Source organism: Acinonyx jubatus, chromosome A3, assembly GCF_027475565.1.
Source record: "Acinonyx jubatus isolate Ajub_Pintada_27869175 chromosome A3, VMU_Ajub_asm_v1.0, whole genome shotgun sequence".
In the NCBI taxonomy this organism is placed as follows: Eukaryota; Metazoa; Chordata; class Mammalia; order Carnivora; family Felidae; genus Acinonyx; species Acinonyx jubatus.
This window is the reverse complement of record NC_069388.1, coordinates 23,865,129-23,883,887: the sequence shown is the minus strand read 5'-3', so window position 1 is coordinate 23,883,887 and position 18,759 is coordinate 23,865,129. Positions and strand designations below refer to the sequence as shown.

General features: G+C 41.4%; 1 protein-coding gene across 8 annotated transcripts in view; it reads right to left on the bottom strand.

The window, feature by feature from the left end:
* NCOA6 (nuclear receptor coactivator 6) overlaps positions 1 to 18,759 on the bottom strand; it is a 107,020-nt gene that overhangs the window by 9,956 nt on the left and 78,305 nt on the right. For 7 of the 8 annotated variants that reach the window (XM_053200042.1, XM_027069911.2, XM_027069913.2 and 4 more), the window contains 5 exons: positions 17,135 to 18,251; positions 14,350 to 14,471; positions 7,692 to 10,688; positions 4,850 to 4,918; positions 2,039 to 2,075 (listed from right to left, as the gene is read on the bottom strand). In XM_053200042.1, the coding sequence (XP_053056017.1) occupies positions 2,039 to 2,075; positions 4,850 to 4,918; positions 7,692 to 10,688; positions 14,350 to 14,471; positions 17,135 to 18,251 (4,342 nt within the window). The remainder of the gene's footprint in view (positions 1 to 2,038; positions 2,076 to 4,849; positions 4,919 to 7,691; positions 10,689 to 14,349; positions 14,472 to 17,134; positions 18,252 to 18,759) is intronic. The other variant, XM_027069918.2, reaches the window with a different exon arrangement.

Here is an 18,759-nt window from a genome sequence, read left to right as displayed (position 1 = left end):
TTGAGGGAGACAGAGTGAGAGTGGGAGAGGGGCAGAGAGAGTGGGAGACACAGAATCCAAACAGGCTCCAGGCTCTGAGTTGTCAGCACAGAGCCTGACATAGGGCTTGAACTTTCAAACTGCAAGATCATAACCTGAGCTGAAGTCGGACACTTAACTGACTGAGCCACCCACGCGCTCTGGTAATTTTCTTCTTTTTAATTCTCTGCTCTGAATTTCAAATTTTCTTTAATAAACTTTTTACTACTTGCATGGTTCAAAAAAAATGAATGTCAAAATCAATAGGGAAAAAACGCTGATTAAACTTGCTTGTAAGGCATGGAACTTAAACGTAATGCAACAAAACAAGCTGGTTAAAGGGATGTCTCTTCTGGGAAGTCTTCCTTGACCCTTACTCCCCAAGTAAAGCTGTCTCTTCTTTTTGGGTTCACAGTCTGTATCTGGCATTCAAGAGCACCCATCAGGTTGTACAGCATATTTTATTTTAATATCTTCTGCCTTCCACTAGATCAGGAGCTCCTTAGAGGCATGAACCATGGCCTATGAACTCCCTCTACCCCTCCATTGTTCATTCCTGCCATAGGACCCTTCACTGGTGGTACGATAGCTGGGAATTTGGCCATACTGTTCACCATCTTGCTTTATATCTAACAACTGCCCCATGAACCAAGTCAAGTGAAGAAGAGGCAAGGCCAGAGCTGGGATAGAACTGTAAGTCAGGGGTATTCACACATCCTTTTAGAGATGGTAAAGGATGGCTTTCTGGCTAGGAGCCCCGAAAATGGTCAAAGTCTCTGAGGAAGAAAGATTCCTAACAGAGGTGCCTCTTTCTCCTGGCAAAACAAAAGCCACAGAAGTACTGTCCTGCTGTTCATATGGTCAGTACTCAGATAGCTCTGGAAACAAATACCCTTTTTTGATCTGATTATCTTCTTTGTGTAGCCACACAGCTGGAGTATGCTTGGTAAAGGCAAATGAATTCAAATATTAGCCAATTCAAATAAAAACAGAAATATGTAGTAGGAATGCCAATGAATCTGTGAGGCAGAAGAACAGGGGTCAAGTCTTACCTATATACTTATTGGACATGATATTTAACTTCCTCTATGCTTCAGGTTCTTGATCTATAATCCCCATTTTGTCTGCTACAATACATAAGTGTGAGGGTTCTGGAATCAGGGCACCTGAGTTTGGGTATCAGTTGCACCATTTACTAAATCTGTGGCCTTGGGCAATTTAGTTGACTTCTCTGAGCTTCAGGTTCCTTACCGGTAAGACAGAATTTACTTTCCTAATAGATACTGTGAAAATTCAATGAGATGATACACTTAAGGGGCTTGCAACCCAGTGCATAGCATGAGATGCATTCAGATAGATGTTGGTTATTATGACCACCTCAAAGGGTGGATAGGATTAAATGAGAAAATGATTGTGAAGGTGTTTTATAAACTAAGTTGTACAAATATGATAAATTCTCTAAAATGTTATCCAATGCATTACTAGATTAAAAAAGGAATTACTTTTGGAACTATTCCTCCTCCTTTCCATGGAGTTAGTGAAGCCACAGGTGTATTTCATTTTATTAGGTTATGTGGGGCTTTGTAGTGTAACAGGAAAAGCATGAATTTTGGGGTTCAGACCCTGTCTGGCTTTCTCTCTTATGCCTGGAGGATCAAAGAGCTATGCTTTAGAAGGTGTTGCAAGGACTATTATTAATGACAATATAACAACAGTTCTTACATACTGAACTTACTATTTACTCACTATGGTGAGTGCTGAACATATTATCTCATTCAATTTTCAAAACAACCAAAAAAGGTAGAAACTTGGCCACCAAGCTTTGTTAAGGGAAATGTTACCTCTCAGGGGTTAGGACTCATGACAGCTCCCCTGTTTTAGCAGGGAAAACAGACTGGCACAATGAGTCAAGGAAAAAGGACAAGGTGAAGAGAGGTTTAAAGGATGAGAAAGCCGATACCCTTCCCTTCAAAGAGGCTTATGCCATTTTCACGCTGAGTCTGCAGAATGATCATCTTACCTTTGTCCAGAGACCATGGCAGCATTTGCCTCGAGTTCTGTGAAAAATACAAAGGACAGAAATGAGATGTGGGAGCTTCTGGTGTCTATGTCCATTGGGAGAAGGGAGGTGTCTCAGAATTCTAAATGCCCTATTTAGGCTAACATGTCTTCATGCCCAGCAGGATCCTCACCCTACATGGTATGGAGACAGAGTTGGCAGGGACACAACTCAGTAGTCTGGGGCATAAGACACTTACTTGGTCTATTTTTATTTCTACTCCACACTGTGAAATAATCCTGTTTGGATCAATAGAACTAAATTCACACTACCTGGTTCATATTTCACCCAGCTATAACTAGATTAGTAAAATAAGCCTCTTCCTCTCCTGTAGAAGAGATTGGTTTCTTTCTTAAAATATCCCTAACCTCTTCATACTTGTTTTTAAAGGCAGTAATCTTAAAATATGTCTTAAATATATATTAAGGATGCATTCTCCTCCAAAGGACTTCCTCACTGAGTTACAGAGTGCAGACTGCTTTGCTTTGAGATAATGCCTACAGACTCCATTACATTCCTCTCTTCCTCAAACTCCCCACAATACCCTCTAAGAAAGGAAAATCTCAGTAATTTGTCTAGCAGGGTTTTGCTTAAATGAATATTCTATGGGTTTACCAGGCACTTCTTTCTCAGCATCAGCAGAAAAACATCGCTTTTAGAGTTTCATCTTTCCAGAAGACTTTGCTAATGCACCAGACAGCAGTGATCTCTCCTGCTTCTGGCCTCCCACAGCTCTGTACCTGTTCCTGCCTCCCCTTATAGAGAATTCAGCATAGCAGATTCAGTGTACATGCCTCATCTACCCCAGAGATTACACGTTAACTTCCTTGAAGGCAGTGAAATCAGAGTGCATAGGTTAGAATTCTGACGCCATTGATTAGCCATGTAACCCTGTGCTTGACTCTGTGCTCAATGCCTCATCTGAAAAATGGGGACAACCACTTTACTCACCTCAAAATTAAGATTAAATGGAACAATACATATAAAAACTCAGTACAGCACCTGGCTCTTAGTAAGAACTCAAAATTAGCTGTTGTTATTGTTAGGATACTCATGTCAATGCAGCCTTCATGCTGGAATCCCTTGCATCCCTCTGCCTTCAATACAAGATGAGGGAATCCTTGCTTCTCATTTGCTACTTAGCTCCCAACATCTAACCCATAAAACCTGGAAACCCTCCACTTGAAATAGATACCAGCTCACTGGGTCTCTGTTGCCTGCACACAAACTCAGGTAATGTGTGCTCAAAAATGAAAACAGCTCAAAAGAGGCTGATTACCAAAAAACTTTATTAGATTGCTCATGTGAAACGAAACTCAGTGCTTTTGAGAACTTTAACACTATTACAGCTAATTCACATTAGTAGAGATCAAAGGAATCTGGTGAGGCAATTAGTGACTATGAAGGTATTTTAAGGAGATTCATTTAAGTCAAACTTTTAAAAGCAATAGGATTCTTGGCCAATTATTTTGAGGAAGATGTACAATATAGTAAAGCACATATTTCTGGAGTAAAGAATTGGGGCAGAAAATGTAATTCCCTTCCTCTTTTAGTTGCTCCTTTTCTCGCCAAAAATGAACATTACCATCTAATACCTTCTGTGAATGATTTGCTCCACTCCTATCCTTGTCAGGTGCCTAGCACAATGTCATGCATCATGTGGGTAGTTGGTAGCGAAGGAAGAATCTGAATGGCTGAAATGCTTTTTGCTCAACCATTCTTTTCAGAAGCCTGATTTTACCCAGAGTGTGCAATAGAACATAACATAGCACATAGCACCTGAAGCAGCTTTTAAAATAAACACAAGTTAGGGTGCCTGGTTGGCTCAGTTGGTGGAGCATGTGACTCTTAATCTTGGGGTCATGGGTTCAAACCCCACTGTGGGTGTAACAATTACTTAAAAATAAAATCTTTAAAAAAATCACAAGTTATAGCTTAATTTCACTGATTTAGGCCCACAAAGCTAAACATGGTAATACTGTTTTTTCCTTACAAATTTTTTCAAGTGTGAACTGGACTGTAAATGAGATTCTAACCTCGAGTGAAAAGTGTCATACTTTTTTTTTGGTATCTCTCAATATGTTCAGTGACAAAGGGCCAGGCCAAGATTAAACTGTAACACACTTACACTATTTATCTATGAAGGCAGTACTGTTATTGCCATCAAGATCCTCACGCATTCTGAGCTGACCCAGCATTCCACAGCAATTATCTGTCAGATTACCATGGACTCCACCTTCCAGAAACACCATCCTTCATGCTATTTGCAATTTCTTGGTCATGGGAAACATAATGCCATCCAGAGAGGACTGAAATGACTGACTCCCAGGAAAAGTGGCTACCTCACTGTAGCAGAGGTTCTCAGAACAAGCCTCCACTCCTGTCATGAATATGCAATTACTAACTGAGTGTAGGAACGCTTGCCACCCTAGCAAGTTACCATGGGCCAGTCAGCTGCCAGCTATGAGTGCCAGGGTCATGCAACAGGGCAAACAGTCCAATGGAAACCATCCACAGCTAGGTGGCAGACAATGGGCACCGCAACACCCTTCTTGGGTTCCCTGGCTGACACCAGGAATGCATAAGACAGCAAGCCAGTTGGGGGGAAAAGAACCCTAACAGTCCTGCACAAATCCTGCCACTCATCTGAGGTCTGCTCTGAAGCCAGCAGGTGAGAGAGTTTCAGTCACTTCCTGGCACCCTGAGGACAGCAGCAGTTCCTTCACATATAATCCATTCCACTCAGAGAAGTTTTTCCAAAGCATGCCTTACCTGGTCTGGCACCAGGCCCCTGTGGTGTTGTGGCTGGAGTTTCCTTTGCAACTAAACTCGGTGAAGGGGCTAAGGCAAGGAAAAAAAAATACAGGCCTTTTACTTTCTTTTCTCAACAAAACCGAAGGCATTGACTGACTCAAGGGCTAAGTAACTGCTGAAATACATATACGCTTGGAGGGCAGTACTTGAAACTGGCCTTGGAAGGACATTTCAGAACTTAACCCCCAAAACACACCTTAGTAGGCAAACTGAACCACTTGCAGAGAACAATGATACCATTTACCTCAGCATTTAAAAAATTTCTCATTCCTCTAAAGACTACACCCCTTGAGACTTGAATCTTAAAATTCATTTTGTACTTTTGTATAGCACCTGGCAAGAGTGATGGTCATCGAGCAGATATTCAATTCATACTTGATGAATACATTATTTGATGTTATTTACTTATATAACAAACAGTTACCAAGAACTTCCTAGGGGCAAGGCGCTGTTCCAGGCACCGTTAGAGACTAATTTTTCTTTTTGTTCAGTCCAGTATCAAAGATAAGATACACAAACGTGGTACTCTGGAGTCCACTGGGATGTTATATGAAGAAGATTCATAAGGTAGAAAGTGCTATGGGAATCGAAAGAAAAGGAGATCAATTCTAGACTGAGAAAACTGATGGTACATTAGAGGGAGAAACATCAGAATTAGGCTTCGGAGGACAGAGACTACTTAGGTCCCTGAAGAGGAATGGAACAAGATACACAATGTACTCTAGAATGGAAGCTTATTGGATCATACAATAAAGATTAAGGGCATAGATATGCCACAGTCACTCAAGGATTACGTCCTCCTATCTTGACATTTCAGTCTAACATCCTAGATAAACTTAGTAACAATGTTTTATCCTCTTGTCAAACTGTGAATTTTGTATATTTCTCTCCCTGCTTAGTCAATAATGCCTTTGTGTTAAGAATTTTTTTTGGATGTTTATCTGATAAAGCCTAAAACTGTATCTTAAATCCTACTTTTAACTCCAGTATTGATCTCTCACATTTTCAAGATAAAAACCTAGAAGAATGGAAACAATCTTAAAATTGAGGTTTTTTTAAACTGCAGGTTCATCTTCCCAAAGCTCATATATTACTCTAGTATTATATATGACCCATATAAAAATATTCCCTAATCACTTCATCATTATTCTCTTGGTATGTGTGTGCAGTGGGGGGTGGGTGGGTGGGCAGATCCCTCCAGAAGTACAACAGAAACACTTAATAGCAGAAAATATATTTAACTCACACCAGGTTTCTTTTTCATTCTTAGGAGTCATCTACATTCACAGAATTTGAACCAGAAACTTAGGGCACCCAGCCCTGTGAAGTCTCTGTCTCCTGCAACGGCAATGAACTCCTTAAGGGTCTTTATCTCTCCGTGTCTCTAGCATTGAAGAGGGAGAGGGGGAATTAACCTTTCTAAAGCTCTGTGTGAGGCAGTGTGCTGGCCACATTATGCTGTCTTCTCCTTTTTTCTTCGTATATTTTGGGAGGCAGGAATTACAAACTCTGTTTTACAGGTGAAGTACATGGCTTATAAGAGGTTAAGGAATTTATCCAACTGTGATTGGTAACCAGTGGAACTAGAATTTGAACTCTGATCATAACCTGAAGCTTGTGTTCTTTCTGACCCTCCTCCTAGGTGCTTACCACTCAAAACATTTTAGCTTGCATTCAACGAGAAAAGCACTGTTAGCTGCCCTAGGATATAGCAAAGGTCCTTCTCAGCTTTGGCATTATGTGATTGACTCCACTTGGGGAAAATAGAGCTTCTGCATCACTTAGGTCTCACAGGAGAGACATGTATGTGTGCGTGTGTGGGGGGGGGTGGGGTGTGGCGGGGTGTGAAGGGGGGAGGGGAGGCATAAGGATACCTACGCTCCCATCATTTGCCCATCTTAACAGTACATAGGAAATAATTTGAACTAGATATACATGAATTGGAATGGTCTAATTTATGAAAAACTGTGTCAAAGAGAAATCAGTAATAATTTTTTTCCATTTATTCATTACTATATTCTGTGCTAAGCACATTATATGCATTATCTCAGTGAACTCTTAGAACTACTGTTGTTCCCTTGTTACAAAAGGAAGAAACTCAAGTTTGGAGTAGTTGAGCAACTTACTTAAACCCATAGAGCTGGTAAATGGTGGCACTGTGATACTAACTCAAGCCTATCTGTCTCTCAACCACTTTGCTTCTCCTGTGTCTACTGTCATGAAACTTAGTTTTCTGAAAAGTTCTCCTCTGGAGTAGACAGTCAGAAAGGAATAGTCTCTGGGATAGAGTATAATGAGGAAGGGGCTATGAGAACCCTGCTCTGAAACTGTCAAGAGCAAGTCATTATCATGGTAAGGAGAGCTTGCAGAAACTTCTATTCACCTTTAAGAGACAATGTTAAACTGAAGGTTCACAGTATCAACTTTGAACAAATATTGAACTCTGAGTTTCAATCTTCTCACTCACGGAATCAGACTTGGGTTAAGGGCTCCCTGACATGGTTGGTATGAAGATAATGTGAGATAACAGGTAAAGATGTTTCCTTGTAAAATGAAAAGCTTTATATAAATGAAAGGTCTGCCATTATTTTAGGAGCTGAGAGAGAACCTATTAATGAATGTAAACTTAACATGGGTTTTCAAGTATATTTCCCAATGTACTTCTAATAAATGAAACTACCACTATTGCCATTTAGCCCACTCTTCTTCAACCAAGTAGAAGAGAAGTCATGCTTTCTTTTGTGGGATAGGTCATCAAAAAATTGACACGAGGAGATGATGCCAGGCCCCGAGTACATACCTATGCTGGGTAGAAGCTCTGGATGAGATCCCACCTTCTCCTCCACTAGGCCACCCGCAAGTGGCTCAGATGCTATGCCAACATGATTGTTTTTTGTGGCCGGCGCCGCAGAGATGAGCTCAGAGGGTACCAGAGTGGTTACTATCGAGCGTACACTGGTGGGGAGAGTACCGCCAGGTAAGCTGGGTCCTGCTGAGGTGGAGCCCGGGCCCACGGGGCTAGAGGTCATTTTTATCAGAGTGGGTGCTGGGGGTGTTGGGGTTTTACTGTCCAGCTCTGTGGATAACTGCTCTGTTCCCATGAGCCCTGGAGTTGTGGTCTCTAGCCCTTGGCCTTCAGTCTCTCCATCTGCACCATATTGCTCTTCCCCTTTCTCAAGAGAGCCTGTAACTTTCTTACATGCCTTGGTCAGCAAAATCTGGCCGATTTTGTCCACTTTTCCTTTGCCCTTACTAGATGAGACTGGGCTTCGCCGGTTGACAGAGGAGCCTGGACTATTGGTCAAAAGGGGAGAAACAATTGTGGTTGACTGTGAAGAGGGAAGAGTGCTCTGATCTGCTGAGGTGCTCACCTGAGGACTAGCCTCATCTGGATTCATTTCTTTCACTTGCTGGACAGGGGGATGAGGAGGGACAACTGGAGAAGTTGTACATGGGGGGGAAGGAAGCTGAACAGGGGTGGCTCGTGAGTTAAGGACCAAGGGTCGACCAGTCTGTATATTTGGAGCAGTACTACTGGAGGGGGCACTAGGTGGTACAGGAGCAGAAGAAAATTTTATGTTCTGAGGTATGTGTAAAGGGCCAACAACTGCAACGGAGGGAGGCATCAAGCCAGAGTTGGTTGTCAGTGGGGCTGCAGGAATTGTGCTTGGCTGTGATCCTTTCATAACCTGAATTATTGAGGATGAATTGATAAACACAGGTGTAATGAACTGAGGCCGGGCATTAGACTGAGCAGCTGACTGTCCCTCAGAAACCATAACCTTGCTACCCACATTGGGCATTGTGACGACTGTTGACATCAATGCAGACTGCAGGTGAGTCGGCAGAGCTGCTGATGTATTAGCTGAAGTCGTGATAGGATTGGAAGTAACGAAAACAGTTATCTGATTTGGGGGCAAGGGAGTAGAGATGGAGGAAGAGCTGACAGGTCTTGACATTACTGGAGGGATGCTTGGTGCAACATTAGAACTGACCTCACTCAATTCTGGATGCACAAGGGTTGAACACGGCTCATTAGTGTGAGGTAAATTTAGGGAATTAGAGGGTTCTTTAGAAGAAGACGGATCCTGCAGTGTGGGAATGACAGATGCTTTTTTCAGGTCCTCCCCAGAAACTACTGGAGGCGTTACTTCCAGATCTGTAAGCCCAGGGGGTTTAATGGTCACATTAGGAGCTCCAGAGTTATCAAGAAGTTGACTTAACGATGTGGGTGCTTCCCTCATAGCAGGAGACACCAAATTTTTGTTCTCTTCGACACCGGGAAGTTTGTTAGGATCCAAAGATTGCCCGTCCTTTTTAGACTGATCTTCAGAAACAACCATTTTAACTTCTTGGGCAGGGAGGGCTTTGAGCTCAACGTTTACCTGCTCCTTCCTACCCTGGGAATTCTGGCAATCGCTGTCCTGAGGCACATTCAAGCTCTCCTTGTTATCCTCCAGAACACCTCCCACTGCAGCCACAGGCATAGTAGGATTCTGAGGATTCAGCCCGCTGTTGTTAGGGAAGCTCCCAGGTACAGGGGGATTGGCCAAAGGAGTGGGACTGACCAATACATTTCTTGGCAACTCCACATTCTGCAACAGAGCTGTGTTTGTTTGAGAGGCCAGAGTAAGTTTAGGGGTTTTTGAATTTTGCCTCCCAGGACTTGGGGTAGTTTTCCTACTGGACCCAGGACTAGACCTGCGACTGTTGCTCGGACTAGCCCGTTTTGTTGCTCCAGAATTAGACTGCTTTCCAGAATTCACCACCACAGAATCTAATTTGTGAGTTTGTGGGGCAGCAAAATTGGAAGGATTATTCATGGTAAGATTCGAAGGTGCTTGCCCAATGGCCTTTAAAGTTGTTGGATTTAGGCCCTGCTGATCAAAGCCCCTGTTTAAATTTGGCCTAGGAGGTAAAGGAATATTAATCTGTGGGGGGAAGAGTCCTGCAATGGAGGCATTGAGTCTTTCTGGAGACAGACTGATTTCTGAAGGTTCTGTGCTAGGAGGGCGATTGTTGGGTGTCTGAGGATAGTAGGGTCTGGGGCTGGCTCTGTTCGGTGTTTTAGGCCTAGATGTTTGGGTTGGAGCAGCCACATTTGGAAAATGGTGGCCATGAGAGCTGGGCAGGGAATTTACAGGGGGTTGCTGGGGAGTTGCACCTTGAGTTACAGAAAGGGGTGATGGTCCAGGTTTTGGCCCTGTCATCATTAACTGATTCTGGGAAACTACTAAATGTGAAGGCATGTTATTTGGGCCTCCTGAGACAGATGGTACTTCACTGCCACTTGCTTCAGGGAGCGAGGACATTTCTCCCAGTGGTGAGCTAGAAGGATTCTGGGAGTTCTCCTGGTATACCATTTTCCTTGAATTGCTTCCCAAAGGAGTATTCACAGGTATTGGCATTCTTTGCTTATCAGGTGATGGTGGCACGGAAGCAGGTCCTTGCAAACTGACCATAACAGGCACGCTGCCGCTCTGTTGCATGGGCATTCTCTGGGAGTCTGGGTTCAGGGGGCCCCGTGGGGGGTGGACACTTTGGGAGACCGGAAGCCTAACTGATTTGGGGTCCTGCTGCATCATGAGCATCATCATCATTTGTTGTTGTTGTTGTTGCTGCTGCTGCTGCTGCTGCTGCGACTGTGGCTGACTGGGAGGTGGTGGCTGCTGCTGTGGTGGCGGCAGTTGTGGCTGCGGCTGCTGCTGTGGTGGCTGTGGCGGGGGTGCCACATGCTGCATGAGCTGAGGAGGCATCTGCTGAAGTGGCCTCTGTTCAACTGGTTGAGAAGGATAACCTAAAACAAGCCCCCAAAATCAGGGAAGTTAGATTTTTAGCAGGAAAAGCAACTTTTAGAGTATAGCCAAGCAATACTCATCTAGGTGGCCCAGACAGTGCACAAACAGCTTAGGCATGCCCACTGCCAGGGGGGCAGGAGCAGCTCCTCATTATCCGACATAAGCAAAGGGGCACACAGCTTAAGGAAGCAAAAAGCAAAGCATCAAGAACCTGGAGCTCCTTAGTCTTCAAGGTCTGAATGAGGCACTATTGTACTAAGACTGTAATAGACAGACACTCTGTGCTATGCAATGAAAGTGGCTGAGTCTATCCCAGCCAAACATTCAGGTGAAATGAGAAAAATTCCCATCAATAGCAAGTAGCTGACTACCCAGCACTGGGGTCTCATGTAGGAATAATAAATATTTCACTGTACTTGTGAATGAAGTAAGGCATTTAGGACTCACTTTTTCTGTTATCAAGATTAATTTTTTAAGGTGTGATTTTGTGAAAACAACAGCATCAAAGATAGGCTTTTTATTCTTTCAACAGAAGCAAATATACAATTCTAGGATTCAATGCCTTAAGAGGGATTTAAAATGACGCCAATCCACTGGCTCCATACATCATGCTGCATGCTTCAGGCTCAATCCTTTGGGGAACCCAAATGAACTAAACTGTCCCTCTGATGTAGTTCAATTTAATAAAGAGCAGGAGCTAACAGAAGCTGATATACACATTGAAAATAAATTGAGGATACTGAAGATTTTTTTTATGGATATTAATTTCCATTTACTTTCTTACATGTTAAAACTCAATTTGGAGAAATATTTTCTATGAATCCACAAAGGAAGAATAATAAGCCAGAAACATTGCCCTCAGGAATAAAAAATAATTTTGGGAAAAGAACTGAGGGACAATGCCTTATAGATTTTCAGAAGGCAACAGTTCAAATGATTCCTTCTTTTGTGAAGCTTTTACTTGACATTTTAGAACCAGAGCTTTACACAATCAGCAGAAAGGAAAAATCATTAACCAAGAATAAAGGTAGTTCCATGGGAAAAAGTGGGGATATAGCTGGGATACAATTTCACAAACTAGATTTATTCCATTGTTGCATAAAAATGCATAAGGGAAGTTTTAAGAAGGCGCAGGAATAAAAACAGTTGGCTCTGGCAGTTGGCAGAAATGATGGTTCATGATTTTCACAGAGGAGCTACCAAATGCTGCTGATCCACAGGGTCAGACCCTGTGGTCAACCCTAATTAATGTCTTCTGGCCAAAGATTACCATGGCACCAATGAGTACAATGTACAGAATTCAGTTTTAGAGATTTTTTAAAAAATCCTTTTCTATTTCAGGCCCAAGTCACTTCTTTACAATTATAGAGCCAACAATAATATGGCACTTCTACAGGTTTAACTCAGGTTCCCATATTAAGAAAATTGTCATTTCTGTAGAAGCCCACGGTTGTTGGGCTATGTCACAAATGTCTTTTATCTTTAAATCAGCCCACCAGGTAGCACAATAAATACCAAAGACAGCAGAGCAGATAATACAGCAACTTTTCAAAAGTTACAGCTGAGGGCATGGCTGCTATAAAGGTTCCAGAAGCTGGAGGCAGCAGTCCAAAGGGCACTAACGTTAAGAAGACAGATTAGGGTTGCCGTCACATAATGGTAGAGAACGAAAGCCAAAACACACATAGTGTCTATAACATAACCCAAACCCATATTTATTAATCAAGGGTTGCAACTCATATGCCTTTAGGCACCAGGCCAGTAGTGAAGAACAGAAGTGGTCTGGTATAAGACAGTAGTAGTCCTGTGGACAGAGCCAAACTGCAGAATGAATGTTCTATCTAAAGGCATCTAAATTCCGGTTTTTATCTGGTTTAAGACACTGCATGATAGTTCAAACACATGATAGGCCAAATTCATCCTGTAGGTTCCTACTTTTTAAACTCTAGAAAGGAAGCAATGATGTGTGCAAGGACCTCTGGGATTCATATAGGGATTCACATGTGTTTGAGGGAAGAAGGTATCTTCCTATTCATAATGTCATCTAGATATACCTGCCAAGACTGGTGACCTCCCTGCCTCAATTGCTGCAATTCACTGACTGGAATTGTGGTGTTCCCAAACAATTTGTAATAAATAGCATGTAGTATTGACATCATGGTGTATTTACTTTTTTTTTTTTTTTGTTCACTTTTAAAATACATAAATTAAGGGTGGATTACGGTATATACCCAAAATAACATCACTCTCACACGTCAAAAAGGAGGAATAACTAGTGAGGAAGAAACAAAACATAATCCTTTGTACACACAGGGAAGAGTGACCTAAGTATGACAGGCTTGGGTGTCTTCGACTGGGTCACAGGGGAATAAGGTTACAAATCACTGCTCAGGCCAAGAGTAACAAATATAGAGATATTGTGGCAGCTGGCCTTAGTTCTTCTATAACACCTAGGGTGGAATAAATGAATTTTAGAAAGTTTTTTTCTTTTCAACATTTAGAGGATAATATTATTTTATAGCCAAAAAGGGGTACAACACAGGGGGCTTCACCAATAGTGATCTTATTTATTATTCAGCTGGGTGGTAGGTACATGAGCGTCTCTTTTATTACTCTTATATAGTTTTTATGTTTAAAGATTCATAATAAAAACTCTATTAAAAAATTTTTATTGTAGGGGCGCCTGGGTGGCGCAGTCGGTTGAGCATCCGACTTCAGCCAGGTCACGATCTCGCGGTCCGTGAGTTCGAGCCCCGCGTCAGGCTCTGGGCTGATGGCTCAGAGCCTGGAGCCTGTTTCCGATTCTGTGTCTCCCTCTCTCTCTGCCCCTCCCCCGTTCATGCTCTGTCTCTCTCTGTCCCCAAAAAAATAAATAAACGTTGAAAAAAAAATTAAAAAAAAAAATTTTATTGTAAACCCTATTCATTGTTTCGAGAAAACCCAATAGGAAAGGCTGCAGGAAAGGCAGGCAAGCAGGATTCGAGTGAAAACATCTTTCCATTTAATCTTACTCCATTTGGATGCCAACTAGAATCTTGATACTGACAAGAATAAAGAAGCACTTGACATTTCAGTCTGATTTTATGAGGACTTAATATCAAGAAGGCTAATCTGAGCAGTATCTATACACAGTTGACCCTTGAACAATGTGGGAGTTAGGAGTACCGACCCCCTGTGCAGTTGAGAATCCATGTATGACTTCTGACTCCTCCAAAACTTAAGTACTAATAACCTACCTGTGGACTGGAAGCCTTACATAACATAAACAGTTGATTAACACACATTCTGGGTTATATGTATTATATACTGTATTCTTACAGTAAAGTAAGCTAGAGAAAAGAAAACGCTATTAAGAATCATAAGAGAGCACATTTATACTACTGTATTTACTGAAAAAATTTGCATATAAGTAGATAATGCAGTTCAAACCCATGTTGTTGAAGGGTCAACTGTATACACTACATATACATATGCCTTCAGAAGTCATATTTGAAATTTTTACTTACTTTCAAGGCAAAGTTTCCAAATATTAGACACATTTAATTGCTAAAGAAGCCTAGTTAGGAGACAAAATAAAATACCAATGTTTCCTTGAAGAGAAGCCTTGTACTGCTGTATAAATGATGAAAAGTACACAATCTTTAGCTAACATTTTATCACCTGGTGGTCGGTTTGAAAATTCTGGCAGTTTAGGGCCTGAGTTGTCCAAGTTAATTCCTTGTTCTCCAGGCAATGGCTGCTGATCCGTGTCCTCCAGCCCAGCTGGGCGATTATCTGGGGTACTAAAAAATAAATTATACATTTGGGAGTAAGTTGCTTTGCTTATACATGAAAGTAGCTTAACTTCTCCCCTATTTCTGAAGACATAAAATCTGTTTGCATTATCATCTTTATCGTAACTTCCATATCTCTAGTCCGATAAAATATTCACTGTTTGGCATAAAAATAATCCAGCAATTTCATTAAACAATAAAATCTACTTAATCTAATAATAGTATGGCTATTTACTCAAAGTGCTTTCTACAAATTTCTGACATAATGATTTTCAAGTAATCATCCATCGCTTAAATGTTTTAAGACCTGATCATAGTTTGGACTATCAACATTATAAAGTATTATTCTTGTGAAACCACACTATCTTTGGTATAGTTATCAATTTCAACCATGGAGTCCAGATTGTTTATTTTTTGTGGATATTATAGCGGCAGCTCTCACAATTCATAACACCTTGCAAGAAGTTGTAGGTTGGCTGATGAAAATGGTATCCAGGGAATAAAGAAAAATGGAGAATACTAGAACAAAGCTAATTATTTCTGCTACAGAATGAGTATTTGCAGACATCCCCACTGGTTTTGGGATGCTTTCGTTTTTACCTGGTTGTAGCTTAGAATTTTTAGTGGGGAAAAAGAAATGAAAAAAAATGTTATCTACTAACATCCACATTCCCAAAGAACCAATGTACTCACATCCATTTGGTTTGCAATCTTATTCCTGGCTGTATCTTTCTTCCCTATCTTTAGTTTCCCTTTGCCCTGATATTGGTCACCCAGTTTTAGACAGTATTTGATCTCATTGTATTCTGTGTGGTTTCTAAGCCTTACCTTAAATCCATTTTAAAAAGTCCTAGCACATGGAAATTTAGAGCTTGAAGCAGGTCTTTAGCACATCCAGATGCCTATAGCAATTTGTTCCTTCTATGACTTCTCTCTCACTTCAAATTATAAGGATTCTATATAGGTCTCTTTACTTTCATGGAACTGCACTGCTAAAAAATCTCAAGATATCTGGTCCAGTCACTTCATGTTATGGATGAGAAAACAAAGGCCCAGAGAGGTGTAAGAAACAGGTCCAAGGCTCTACAGTGAGCTAGTGGTAGAGTTAGGAGCAAGTGCTCTTCCTATTATACCTACTCTCTCCCTTTTGTAGGAACCCTGATGCCTATATAAGGTCCTTTCCACAATTTCTAGCCCCAACAAGTAAGCGATCTTCCTCAGAGCTGGTGAAGACAGCAAGAATGCATACTAATGGCAACTGAATAGCCTTACAATTTTAGACTACTGGGAGAAATAAATACCCTCCCAGGACAGTAGGTTGAAAGCAGTAAAGAATTTAACTTAGAGCTACTGGAAAAATTAGATAACTAAAGGTCTTATTAAGTCTGAATTTAGGAAAATAGTTTGTTAATATACAGTCACAGACTTTTAATTTATAATACTGAAGAAGCAGCAAGTGAGTATGGTATAATCAAAGAAATATCGTGGGAAGGCTCAGAGACAGTTGGGTTTTATTTTGAACATTTATGGTTGTTTAACTAAAACTCTCCTATAGTTCTAGCAATTTGTTTCAATGAACCCATTTTACATTCATTAGTCACTATTCCCTATTAACAAATGTCTCTTCCAATTTTACGATTAAAGGCAGAAAATCCAGTTTAATCAATATGCCCTCTGGAAACATTTTATCAAAGTCAAAAAAACATGATTAACACTTAGCTTCAAGACATGACATATAAATTAATCGTCCTTCCTGCTATGATCTTGCAAAAGAACTCACCTAGAGAACCTTTACTTAAGGGGTAATTGATTTAAAAGGTCCAACCATGTTAGAATGAGGCTTTAAGCTTCTAGGGATGATGGAGATGGAGAGCCTTTACTTACTTATTTTTTCACAAAATAGAGAGCCTTTGAAGGAAAGGCATCTGTACAAAAAATTATTTCTTTTTGTAAAAAGATTTTATTTTTATTTCTTTAAGTAATCTCTATATCCAACGTGGGGCTTGAACTCCCAACCCTGAGATCAAGAGTTGCATGCTCTACAGACTGAGACAGACAGGTGTCCCCAAAAAACTATTTCCATTTGAGAGAGTGGGGAGTTTTGATAAACTGTTTTCATTTCCAAAACACATTTGGCCTTTCTGGCTCCCTAGTAGCTGTTATAACCCTGAAGTGCTTTGTGGAGTGTAATGTGGTAGCACTGGCTACTTTTCAGTTTCTATGTGCCACAATCCCTGAGACTATAGATTTAAGAGACGTAGATCAGTCAGTTGCAATGTATGAACCTTGTTTGGCTCCTTATTTGAACAAACGATAAAAAAAAGAATTAATTTAAGATAATTAGAAAACTTTGAACACTGTCTGAGTGTGTGAGACTATGGAGAAAGTGTTCGTTTTCCTACATGTTAATGGTATTATGTGTTCATTAAAATAAAAAAACCCAACCTGTCCTTATCTTTCAGAGGTTCATAGTACTGAAAATATTCACAGTCATTTTGCTTTAAAATAATCAGAAAGGTAATGGGAGATGAAGGCAAGACAGACTATGACTTGGTAATTGTTGAAGCAGAGGGATTTCATACTGTTCTGATTTTATACACGGTTAAAATTTTCCATCAAAAAAAGTTCACACAGAAATAAATACAATTTGAGGCAAAACTATCACAACCTACTTTAGATCTTGCTGACTATTTTTCTTCTTCCGAGGGGGTTTCTTCTTCTTCGGTTTATTTGCGTTGGTATTATTTTGCTTATTGTTTACCCCAAAATGGCCTGCAGAGATGTCACTCTGCAATAAGTTGACCAACAATGGGCTTGTTAGTGTGACATCCTTATTGACTGGGAAGCCAGGATTCTGACCACAGGACATCTGATTTCCATTGGGTGCTCCACTGAAAGGTGCATTGAAAGGCATCCCATGGCCTGAGAAGTGGTTTCCCGAGGCACTGTTTCCCTGCATGGCCTGCACGTGGGGGGGAACCATGTTGGTTTGTTGCATGTTAACATCAGGCATCATCTGAGACAAACTGACATCATTGTTTGCTGTAGTAGCAGGATCACCATGCTGCTGGGCCATGTGTGGGCTGGGCCCTGGCGGTCGCAAGACCTGCCCCTGAATCCCCATAACCTGAGATGGACTGTTGCTCACGGGCCCTTGCTGTGGCAGCATCTGTCCTGATATCTGTCCCGTAAACTGCACCATGTTTCCTTGCATGTTTGGAGTTGGTCCCCTCATTATCTGTGCTGGTCCCGGCATGACATTGGATTGGTTCTGAGTGTTAAACTGTTGCTTATTCCCCTGCATCTGATTGGTCATGATTTGCTCTATCATTGGGTTCTGTTGGAGTAAAACTTGCCCCTGAGGCCCCATCATCTGGTTATGTGGCGCCATCATTTGTGGGCCCTGTTGGGGAAGAATCTGCTTGGGTGGGGTCATCCTTTGAGGCGAGGGCCCAAGATTTTGGCTTTGAGGGTTCACCATCATCTGGCCCTGAGGCATAAGCTGGGCCCTTGAAAGGATCATAGGATTCTGAGGGTTCAAGGTTCCTTGCTGCTGGACCATCTGGCCCTGGGAGGGCACAATCTGCTGGTGCATGCTCATCAGCTGAGATGGTGGGCCCTGCTGGGGCTGGCCTTGCATGTTGCCCAGGTTCACCTGAGGAACCCCAGAACTACCAGCCTGCTGGCTGTTCATGTTGCCATGAATTCCCATGAGGCCGGGCTGCATCATATTTGGTGGCCCGTGGGACACCTGCATCTGGTTTTGAGGAGGACCAGCTCCTTGACCACCTTAAACAAACAAACAAAAAAAGGACAGTTTCAGATAGAAATACTCTTATATTGGTATTAAGATACTCTAATTGGAGAAATACCAATAACCCATATATCCACTGACCAACATAAATAAATATGCTATGTTTGACATATTTTCTGTGGCTTTTTTGAAGTATGGAGACATGACTGTGGAATGATTGGTTACATTCCCAATGACCACACAACAGAGAAGGGGAAATGGATTCTTTACTCCTATTTGGTAACTTAAAGATAACACTTTAAAGATCAACAGTTTAGTTTCTTTCAGATGAAATAAAGAGAAAGGCAGCATCTCATTGTTCAAAAATGACATGTAGCTATTTTAAGGTGAAGAAAATTAATGAAAAGCACTGTAGGCTGGTGAAATAAGCTCTGCTTTAGATGAGTCAGGAAAACAACAAATGTGATGCATTGTCTTAGGAAAACCTTGGCAATGCTAAACATGCTTCCTGGAAAACTAATGACTCTCAAAGTTTACATACTG